This window comes from Haplochromis burtoni, unplaced genomic scaffold (genome assembly GCF_018398535.1).
Source record: "Haplochromis burtoni strain Fernald_Lab_line unplaced genomic scaffold, NCSU_Asbu1 Contig_440, whole genome shotgun sequence".
Classification (NCBI taxonomy): Eukaryota; Metazoa; Chordata; class Actinopteri; order Cichliformes; family Cichlidae; genus Haplochromis; species Haplochromis burtoni.
The window spans coordinates 263,554-275,109 of NW_024582801.1; the positions used below are offsets into that span (position 1 = coordinate 263,554).

Genomic DNA, 11,556 nt, shown 5'->3' on the forward strand with positions numbered 1-11,556 from the left:
TGTTAAGTGAGGACAGCAGCTCAAAGGTTATATGAAAACAGTAAATGTCAGACCAAGACAGGTTTAGTTTAGTGTTAGCTGTCCTCATGTTTAACCTCTAATATCCTGTCTTACACTGATCCAAATGTTCAGTGAGCTTGTCATGGTGTTCTTTGGATGACAACCTTGACAGTCAACCTCGTTTGACTGTCAAAATTCACAAAGTTGGATGTGCATATGTACATTTGTAAAGAGCACATGGCATGTTGGGGAGGAGGAGAGCTGAGGTGGGGGCATGCGAGGGGATCATTTAGCTCACTTCTCCACTGTGTGAGCCGTCATTCTTGCCTCGCGCAGCTGTGGAAATGAGATAAAACCGGGCTGCCACTTTAGAAAGCTCTCATTTGCTCACTACTCCGGAGCCAGAAACCTCAGAAGTCAAAAGTCACTGTGCTGGATGGCAGCTTGCAGTCTTCTGCAAACAAAGGGGAGCGCAACAGGTGGAGGGAATGACAATTAGATTTTACAGCTTGTGGATTTTTCTTTTTCTTTTAAAGTTTGAGTAAAGTGGGTTGTTTTTTTTTAGCTTTGACTATTAAATTCTTCTTTGGCTTTTCTCTCAAACTTTCTCTTTGGCTGAAGTCTTCACCGGACTGCAGCTCTTCTTAGGAGACTATGAATGTGCTGCCAAACCCAGTAATCAGAGCCCGAGAGCAGTCGCTACCTCTCTGCGGCTCTGGGTCTGCCCAGGACTTATCCCACTGCCCTCCAGGTTTCAACCTGAGCTCTCACCTAAACCCTGCACCGATGCTTGGCCTCCCAAATGGCCAGAGATCAAGCAAACCTCAGCGGGAGCTGAGCCCTGAGGAGCAGCAGGAACTTCGAAGAAAGATCAACAGCAGGGAGAGGAAGCGGATGCAGGACTTAAACATTGCTATGGATGCTCTGAGGGAGGTCATGGTGCCTTATGCCTCCTCGCCTTCATCTGCTTCCTCTCAGTCCCACCAACATGGAGCAACTCCGGGCCGCAGACTCTCCAAGATCTCTACCCTGGTTCTAGCCAGGAACTATATCCTCCTGCTGGGTTCATCTTTGCAGGAGATGCGGCGGTTGCTGGGGGAGGTAAGTGTAGGAATGGGGGTGACCACAGGACCAGTCCCCCGGCTGCTGCTTGCAGGAGGGTGGCCCCTCATCTCCAGTCCCGGTCAACTCCTCCTCACCCAGGAATCCCTCCTCTCCTCAGCAGCCTCCTCCTCCTCTTCATCATCATCATCTCCCTCCAGTTCTTCATCCTCTGCAGGAGCCAAATGTCCGTTGCTTTCTCCAGGTCCCATGGAGGCCCCACTGGCCCCCATGCAGTGGAGCTCTGCAGGTGCTCCAGCAGGGTCGCTGTGTCCCTGTGGAGTCTGCAGACTGCCCAGATTCAATCACTCCACTCTAGCTCCCAGATTCCCAAAGTGACATTGAAAGTTGAAGAAGTTCGCTGAAGAATGGACTTGAATGCAGCATTTTTTATATGAATTGTTATTTTTCTAACATTTTTAACATGTTTATGATATGTTACTACACTACTCACGCTTATCATTTGATTCTTTTAAAAAGCATGATGGAAGTATTTTTCTTTTATTCTTTTTTTCTCACTCTCACAATGTTCTGCATATTAGTTATAAACTGTAATGACTGTGTGCATGATACACGTAGCTACAGTGTTGTGCTGCAGCAGAGGTTGAATAACATTGTTGGCGTAAGACTATGAAATCTCGGCTTATTAGTTTGCTTTCAGTTTTACTTAAAGCTTGAAAAAAAAACTTGTTTATGTCATGATTTTGTTTATCTTTCTGTTTCAAATTCAATGGGCTCCACACCAATCACTTTGTGAGTCTTAATGTAGCAGATTTGCTGGATTTCTCAGTTTTGAACCCTAAGTTTTGATAACTGGAATGTTTACCACAATAAATAAACAACAATAAACTCTTGATGTTTGAAACCAAGTCTTTAGTAACTTTATAATACTTTAAACTTTAAGAAATGTCTGTATTCCAGGTTCATATTAGCTGATTGTTGCATTAGAGGCAGAAGGAAGAGGAAAGGAAGTGTCCAGTTGTGTCAGAAAGAAGGAAGTAGCAAATAGTACAGACCTTACTAGCTAGTATGCATATTAAAAAATAAGTGGATTTTTTATCCCACAATGCATTGCTCATTGCCCAAAAAAGTCAAAAGAAAAAATAAACCACTGTTAAACTGAGTACAGATGCACAAGACTGCAAGGTAGCTAAGCACCAATCAAAGTTTATTATGCCGTGTTTTTCACACATGTGCTTCAGTCATCAGCTTTTCTAGACATTACCTGTGGAAGTTGGAAATATCACAGGCTGTTGGATCAGGTGTGAAGCAGCCTACAACTCGCCAGCTCCAAGTACAAAGTACAAAGTAATGTCTGACGGCACCCATGTCTGGAGTTCATGTTTGAAAAGTGATTGAGTTCCAATAAATATAGAAGCAAACATGAGCAGATTCCTTGCAAACTAATAGCAGAAAGATTCTACTGTGACTACTGCAAACATTTGCATATATTTTTTTAAACAAATGGTGGGATATTCTGTCACTGTTGAGAATGAGAAGTGATCCTCCTTTCAGGGTTTCTTCTACCATGCATTTATAATATAAAAACACTTGTTTTTGTCACGCCAGGGTGCACCAATGTTTTTTTTTTGAACAGGACTCAGATGCAGATGCCGAGAATGGAGTTGCGTTGAACCAAAAACAAGCTTTATTCAGCTGATGACAGGTGTAAGACATGAAAACAACAAAACAAACGGTGGCAAAACTATGAAAACTATGAACCACCATGTAACACTACAAGACACTACAGAAATCTATGACAGGTTTGACCACAACCTGACAATGACACACGGAAAACAGAGGGCTTAACCCTTTAAGACCTACCATAGAACCAAGGCCGCCAGAGCTTACTTTATATTTTTACATCCTGTAGTGCCATTTTTGGGAGCATTTCAAGTTGCTATACATCAATACAACTGTTATAGCCCATATTTTAATAATATGTATGCATTAAGTCCATAGTAACTACATAAATTGCAAAAAAGTGCAATAAACTACAAAAAAATTGAAAATCTTTTTTTTTTTTTAATTTATTTTTTTTTTACATATGTTTCTACTTGGAGAAATTTAAGAGGTTTATCCCTCAAAACTTTAAATACAGAAAAGTTGCAAAAAATAGTTTACAACAACAGGAAATTTGATTTTGAGTGTCTTCATAGTTTTATTTTTGAGATACACCAATTTTTATATACTGCAGGAAAAATGAAAAACAATCCTATGATGCAAATTTGCAAAGAAAACAGCATGTGCATCAAAATAAACTATTTTAAGCAGTGCAATTTGAGTTCTAAGCATCCCAGAAACTATTCAGAAAAGCATAAAGTCAAACATGACTTATAAAAACACCAGTATAGGCTTTTAAGGCCTACAAGTAAAAAAACTACATTTTCCGCAAAAATGAAGTCACTTCCTGTTTCGGGCAGGTAATGGCGGACATGCGATGCTGATGTCTGTTTCACTGTGGGAAGTGTTACGAACAGCTGATCGGATCGGCAAAGTTTCTGGAATATTATGTTTTTGTTCCTGCAAGCGCTTCTTATGCAATATTTGCAAAGCTTTATGTGGAAGGAAACCGTGACGAGGACAAGCTGATGGCATAAGATGTAAGTACAACTCCTCTGGTTTCATATGCAAAAAACATATTGTGCTAGCTTACGCGTTCCGGTTCTACAGGGATTTAAAAATAGTTACACAAAACGGAGGTCCGACAGGCTTTAAAGGGTTAAATACACAAACGAGGTAATCAAGGGAAGTCGAGACACATGGGGGAAACAGCTGACACACATGAACCTAATGACGCAAACAAGAAACCTGGGCATTACAATACAAACGTGACAATATACAGCCCTAAAATAAACTCCTGAAAACGATGTTAATAATGTCAAACTAAACTCAACTAACCCACAACCACACATAAGAAACTCAAAAACCCCAGAATAACCTCAGAAACGCTGAGTCAGAGACCCAGCCTGTGACAGTTTTCCTCCAAAGTGACTTGCATCAGACTCATAATGTCCAATTAATGTGCAAATTTAAAGAATAATAAAGTCCACATTAAGATTTTTTACAGCACTTGGAGGCAAAACCTTAACAGAGGGATCAGCCTCTAATCATTATGCATGTAGTGCATATTAAGTGCCTAAACTGAACATCGCCTTTGCAAACCTAGATTCAATTTAATAAACATTAAAGTGTTAGCTTCAAAAGTAATCAGACTCTGTTCATCATAGTGTCCAAGAATGATTTAGAACGAAAAATCGCAGTTCTTAATATGACATACTGGTTTTAAGGTGGACACTTTAATGATCAAACCTGAGGCAAAGGCTCAGTCATGTTGACCACAATTTTCCAAAGTACCTAGAAGAAGCCTGTCACTTCATGCATCTGGACAAAATGTAAACTAGTAATAGAGTTGCTTTAGAACATTAGAAGACGGGTGTTAGCATCTAAACTGACCAATGGCTAATATTGACTTTTCTTTACCGCTTACTTGTCTCTGAATTTCCCAGATGTACACCCCCATTTGCTTTAAAAGGCTTGAACTGATTGAACCCTTTGCAAATGTTTCAATCCTACATTACCTGCCGTTCTCTCACAATTCAGAAATGATTCACTCACTAAAAATAAATAGAAGCAACGTTCTCCATATGCCAACTTCTTTCCATCTTCTCCACTGTAAGCTCTGATATCCTTCAGAGACTGTCTAGCTGTTGAGCTGAAAATCATCCTCTACCCTTCACCCCACCTCAAAAACTGTGAAACAGTCCTCATCCCCTTTCCCCCTCAATTCATTGCTCCAACAAGCAAAAGATCAAAACCCTCCTGTGTAATTACTGCTCCACAAGAAAAGAAGGCCCTTTGATTATTAGCCCCCTCTCGCTCCTCCGTCCTCAAATTCTTGATGTTTCCCTGTGTTAAGGAGCCGGGACGGGGTGATTCGCTGCTACTCATTACACTCACTCCACAATATGTTCAAACGCCCAGAAAATGTGTCACTCTGAATGGGGTTCACTCCTGCAAACTCGCCACCCCTCTGGAAGAAAGCAGGCAGCCTCATTCTGAGAAAGAATAAGAGGCGCTGATAGGGAGGATATTCTCAGCCACAACCTGGCCCTTAGCACGGCCTGCATGAATAATAATAATGAAAATAATCATAATCATAATGCTGATAAAATACTCAAAATAATTGCCACCCCGGAATAAGAGGATTACGGATGGCAGATATGTGAATAGTGCCGAGTGAAAAGAAGGGAATCTGTTAGCATCGGGGAGGACAAAAGAGGAGCTACATGCTATTAAGTGAGATTAAGCTAAATAAGGCTTGATTTTCTTACAAGAAAAAAATGGGGAAGGAGAAGAGGGTGAGAGTGAAGGAGGAGAGGAAGGGGAGTGGAGAGAGAGCCTGATTCACAGATCAAAGTGAGACGGCAGAACTTCACGTCTTTCATTTACATATAGCTGCTCTATGTCTCCGGAGGGATTAGCTACCTTTGCTCTCTATTCTGCTACCTTTGCCCACCATCCATTTCCTCCTGCTCTCAGGATAGACCGACCCTTCTTCTCTCCCCCATTGCACTCTTCTTCTTCGTCTTTTTTTTTTTTTTTTTTTAAGTCAGGCTCCTTAATTTCTCCCCCTTTCATTCTCTGCTCTTTCTCTCCATTTCTCCAAGAGGCTCTCACTTTCTTGTGTTTGGTGGTTTCATTGTTGCAGCCACGCAGGGGTCTGGTCAGTCTTTGTGTTAGCACTTTAACTCATCTCCATTTCATCACTGTTGTTCAATAGGGTGAAAAGAGTGCGTAAGACAATGCGCTCACAGGCACGCACACTTTTTCTTAATTTAAAATTAAAAAAACTATTAAAATTGGTTGTAACTGTCAGTATAAGAACATTGTTACAACAGTAAACGTGAGTCACACATAAATATGCTAAAACACGATGCAAAGCACACATTTCCACACATCTACACTCTGCCAGTGGTTAGACTATGTTTACCTGTTACCATGGAAATTGTGCTTGCTAACAGCTCCTACATCTTGAGAGTTTACCCACGTGTGCAGCTCGATACAACATTAGATTAGACTTGGAAGCATATATAGAGTTGTATTGCCTAATTATATTGAGCCAGTTTACTACCTGGATTATTCTCAAAGGCAGCTTCAGATTGGTCAGATTTAGGCAATAAAAGAACGGTATGCACAACATCTTTCTTCCCATGTTTTTGACTTTTTCTGTATAAACCCAAGAACGCAACTGCAATTTTAATAAGGCCCAAACAAAAGGCATCTATAAAGAATGTTTCTCTCACAGGGGAAAGCAATTTTAGAGAAAGTGAGAGCAGTATGAATGTTTTCTATGACTTGCCAAATATATAGTGCTATTATCTAGCTTTAAAAACGTTTGGCTTTTAAATACGTAACCCCTTTTTCCTTAAATGCACTTCAGAAGGAGCTGAAATTGTCAGGACTGGTTACAATAGGACCGTTTAAATCCATTTTTAAAGGAGCGAGAAAATAGTTCTCTTGGTCAACGCAACCGCCTTTGATGTTGCACTCGTAACCATCATTCATTGCGTATAATTTGGATGGATTTGTGCTCACTTGCTTGTATCTCACATGTATTTTCCCGTTACTTGTTATGTGTTATATTTGTTGTCATTTCCTTGAGCAGGGCTCACTTGAAAAAGAGATTTTCATCCTCAATGAGACTTCTACCTTGATGAAGAATAATGTATTTGTGAAAATGTATTTGCAGTCATGTGCAGGTTGTAGGAGATGAGCCTGCTGTGGTAACAAAAGATGGACTGTAACCTCAAGTCTTAGCTTATCCTTGACCAACTGCTTCTGTTTCTTTAATAAACCAGCATCTATCAGAATGACCCAGCGTCACTGTATGTGGGCATAATAGGACGCGTTGCTCTGATGTAGAAAAGTAATCGACTCCACCTGCTTCTGTGCCGTCATTTGCTTACACCTCCTGTTTTTCTTTTTTTCCAAGACCTTTTTGTGCTATTTTTATTTAGATTGAGCAAATCAAAAATCACGCAGTTCTCACATAAATACATCATAAAAAGACACATTTCAGTCAGGAGTCACTTAACCACCACCTGTGCAGGTTTCTGCTAATGCTTCGTTTCAGAATCCTTTAGTAAAGTTGCTGTTTTTAGTGTTTCAAGCCCCCCGTAGTGCAAACACAAATTTTAAAGGCCTGCTGGATTTCAGCTACACAAAATGCTGTTTCTGAACCCACCCAGCCACTTTGTTCCCCAACATGTGTCTCTAATGTGTGCAGTACACATGATGTTCCACTGTCCCCTCTCCTGCAGCCTCTTATCTCAGAGTGTAATTTGCCTCCGGCCTTTGTTGCACTGTTTCATAGCACTTAACCAGTCAACGTGGGGAGTCCTTGGCTTAGGAAATCCCTAGCCATAAATTTCATTTTCACAATGAGAGGAGCACAGGGGCTGGTCAGGACCCCCATTTACTTTCTAACCCAGCTTTTATTCATTCCCTGCCTAAATAACATCAGGCCCTCCTGTCCTGTCCTGTCCCACCCCGAAATTCCCGATCCCCTCTGTCACCCTGTCGTTCTCAGACTGAGCCGATACAACGGGGTTACTGCGGAGTTTGCCGGCCTGCTCTTTAAGCATCGTGTTCTCTCCCACCCTTTCCAGCCCTCTGTCCTATTCACACCGCAGCCCTCATTGCAACTTTACAGGCGGCCATCAAACCTCACCTCATTACCCCAGTCGACAATCCAAAAAAACAAAACAACCCCGCCCCCCAAAAACGTCCCAAGAAAACAGACTGAGATGATGTAAGGCCAAAGAAAACGTATTGATGAAATCTGAAATTATTTAGTGGTGAAGGCCAAAGCAAAAACTCGAACAGATGATTTCACTGAAATCAAAGTTCAGCTGGTCATCATGAAAAAAAAGAAATCAATAAACAATTTAATTTGCTATTAAACAGATTTTTTTCTGAATTTGCGTGCAGCTAAAATATTACATTAAAATAATAAAATACAATGTGAGCCAGAGGAAAAGTGTTTATGTTGTTTAGAACCTATAACCTGTACGCTGTATAGAGCTGGAGCTGAAAAGAGGAATCCCTCATTTTGGTGTCTTTAGAACAGGCCACTCGTCGTCATCCAGTACATTTTACATTTGACTTCACCGAAACTCATGAAGATATAAACGTTTGAGCTATTATGCGTTTGTTACTGACTCAAACAAATACAGATGTATGTTTAGCTCTTTATCCCTTGAAAGCCTACAAGGAGCAACGCTTGAAGCATTTTTCTACACTGACTGGTTTCTGTCATATTTCAGGCTTCAGAACAAAGTGTCTGGATGTGCATCAGAAGTTAGTGAGGGCGGTCTCTGCCTGTGCAGCTACCCTTGGGAAAACTATTCTAATGGTCCCCAAAACACGTCTTTATTGAGGCGTCAAAACTCATCAGAACGAGTACGAGGAGGTTGTCAAATGCCATCTTTATAGGTGAAAGAGTTAAAAAGTTCATTTTAAGAAGTTGGAGGCTCCCTTATGTCACTATAGGCACTCCGTTTTTTCTCAGATGTTCCCATTGTTATTACTAAATAAAAGTGCAGTTTTTGCATGGTGTGAATTTAGCCTCAAATAAAACATTCGCTCTGTGAATTATGTTTCTGATCTCTTTACTCAGACGATCTGAGCCCCTTCCCAGTGAGGGATGGTAGGAAGGTTACATGGCTACTGATTGTTGAGTTCTAAACTTTTTTATTTCTCTCTGCAACCAAATATCAAGTGAAAAGCATAAAAGAAGGAGATACGAGTAAATAAAGTTTTGCATGTAGCGTTAGCTCTTAAACAGGATTTTCTCAAGGCAGTCCGCAGACAGTCTGTGTTTTTAAAGGATGGCTCAGCTTTTGTGTGCTTCCTCAGATTTATTCTGATGGACAAGTACTTTGCAATGTTTAGGATAATGTCAAGAAAGAGGTACAGATTTGTGAAATAGAAAAAAACATCCAGTTTTAAGCTGTAGCTCGCTAAATTTGAGAACTGTGACAGGTCCTCGGCACTTTGAAATATAATTACCTCCCAGAACTTAAAAAAATGATGCAACATGTTGCCATAGAATAACCAAGTACAGCTTATTTAAGGTGACTAAGACATGCAGCTTATTATTGTGAGTATACTGCCCACGCAGTGCAGTATACTTTACTTCTCAGTCAGCCAGGTGATGCCCTGTGAAATGTGTTTTAAGGGTCAGATGTATTATTCATAAAATGATAAGCTATGTGTTTATTTCATAGATATGTGGCAGATTATGTCTTCACATGCATCCTCAGTATCAAACTGTTGCATGTGCTAAACGTCTCACAGCTCCTCACTACTTAGAATGAATGGATTACTTCTGTGTTGCAGGGTGCTTTTAAAAAACAGAGAGAGAAAAAAGAAAGATTAAAGCACCATTGTGCTGCCTTTAAAGTGCATTTTACTTTATTTTCGAACAGTTGATCTTCATTTTATCCTTTAGAAGAATTGCTTTGATTATTTTCTTAAATAACAAGAAAACAATAGTCATGTAGTTAACAATCTCCACTGTTACTAAACATAAAGAAAGTGGGAGAAACATTTTTAAACATTTCAAAGGTATTTAGTAGATTTACGTGAAGCCACATTATGTATATGGTTTGGAAATAGGCTCGAACATGTGAACTCTGTGGTGCTTTAACAGTGCGTGTGAGCGTCATTGTGGTAATGAACCCCTGGCCCTCGGTTTGCCCTCTGAACCCTCGGTGGCCTCAGAAGCAGGAATTCCAGTTAACACATCACAGATCAGTTTTCTTTTCTTCTTCGTTTTGTGTTTTTGTCTCTTCTCGCCAAACGTTGGCTGGGTGTCGACGTGGCCTGACAGGCACCGGCCCTCTCCCTCCTCTGTTTTCCTGTCCTCTTTCTTTCCTTCCTTTCTCTCGCTCCTCTGTTTGGGCTTCTCTTTCTTGCCTCCTTTTCTCCTTAATTGAGTTGTTTGGCAGGCGGGCTTGTCAGACAGCGCCGTCTATGTGGGGAGTCTGAGGGGCAGGGGGGCACCCGCCATTGTGCGCCCAGAGACGGGTTAGTTTTTCAGTGTTACTACTGCATGAGTGAACAAGGCCCAGATTTGGGGGGAATCAAATATCTGAATTATCAAGAATGATCTCCTTGGTTATTTGTTTCCCTCCTGTGATCAGATTATATCAAAGTAACAAAGTAATTTTCTGATTTTTAACTTGTTGGAAATTTTTATTGTAATTTTTAAAAAATAAAAACAGTACAAATATCAATTCATAAAATCAATTTACTGGCTATGTAAGTATGATTAAAAAACTTATGTGTCGAAATATGTATAAATTCATAAATATTATATACACCACACATTGCCCAAGTGATAGTGGTTGGTGACATTTTGAAATATTAAAAAATATATTTTTGTCAATTTATTTTAGATTATAAATGTAATTTATATCCTTCTTTGGGATTTAGGCTGTTAATAAATGCACTCAGTTTTAAGTGCTCAGCAAACTTATGAATATCTCCTTCATACGAGAGTGGTGTGAAGAAGGCAAACACCGACTGTGTGTGGAGTCATCAATCATGAGGATGGAGGATTCTCCTCTCACTTCTTTACTCTGACAAGTGCGTCGCGCGATCCTGTGACCAGCTTAAGGCGAGCCGAGGAGGATGGAAGAAGGAAAGATGATTTTATTTAAAGTGTTTACAACCAAAGCTTTATGCATAAACAAATCATTTTCATTTCCACTAATGTGTTCAAAGAAGACAATTATTTATGAACTCATTACCAGGACTTCAGCTTAGCTTTTTAAACACTGCATACCTGATCATTTTCATGCTGTAGTGTTTAAGTTCTTTTTCTTCCAAGCATGTGTTTGCTTCACACGGGGGATTTATTTTACTTTTGCATCTTATTTATTTTTATTTATTTAAGCTTTTTCCAACCCCAAAGTCAAATCCAACTCACTCATTTGCCTCTGTGTCCAAAGACCCAAAGTAGTTTCAGAAACTGGCACTTTTACAGATTTTTGTTGGTTTTTCATAATAAGCAATTTTATTATCAGAGCGCTGCATCACTCTCATTAATCTCTTTGTCTGTTAGAAACTTTAAACAAATGTATTGAAAAACCTCAAAGCTTTCATACGTAATGGATCGCTTCTCCTCGTGAGTCCACGAACGCACACTTTTGATTGCGTCGGTATCTTTTAATTGTTGTGTGTATTGTTTGTATTTTGTGGTGGTAGGAGACACACACTCGTCTCTTCCCTCAGGGTCCATGAACCTGTCCATCTGCTCACACACGCACACACGAAAACAGACAAGGGCAAAGGGGAGAGTCTTTGTTTTCATGTGTGTGTGTGTGCGTAAGTGAATGTGAGTGTGCATGTTATAAATATGAGATTTTTTGAGATGCAGGGGGTGTA

At 40.2% G+C, this 11,556-nt stretch overlaps 1 protein-coding gene across 1 annotated transcript; it reads left to right on the forward strand.

Annotated features, from left to right (window-relative positions):
* Positions 1-322: 322 nt before the first annotated feature.
* Positions 323-1,961, forward strand: olig1 (oligodendrocyte transcription factor 1). The gene has a single exon (XM_005945005.2). The coding sequence runs from the start codon at positions 655-657 to the stop codon at positions 1,438-1,440; it is 786 nt and encodes a 261-aa protein (XP_005945067.1). The 5' UTR covers positions 323-654; the 3' UTR covers positions 1,441-1,961.
* Positions 1,962-11,556: the final 9,595 nt, after the last annotated feature.

What these genes read in the sequence shown, in the direction of transcription:
- olig1 (XM_005945005.2), top strand. Translation starts at nt 655, where the DNA reads ATGAATGTGCTGCCAAACCCAGTAATCAGAGCCCGAGAGCAGTCGCTA.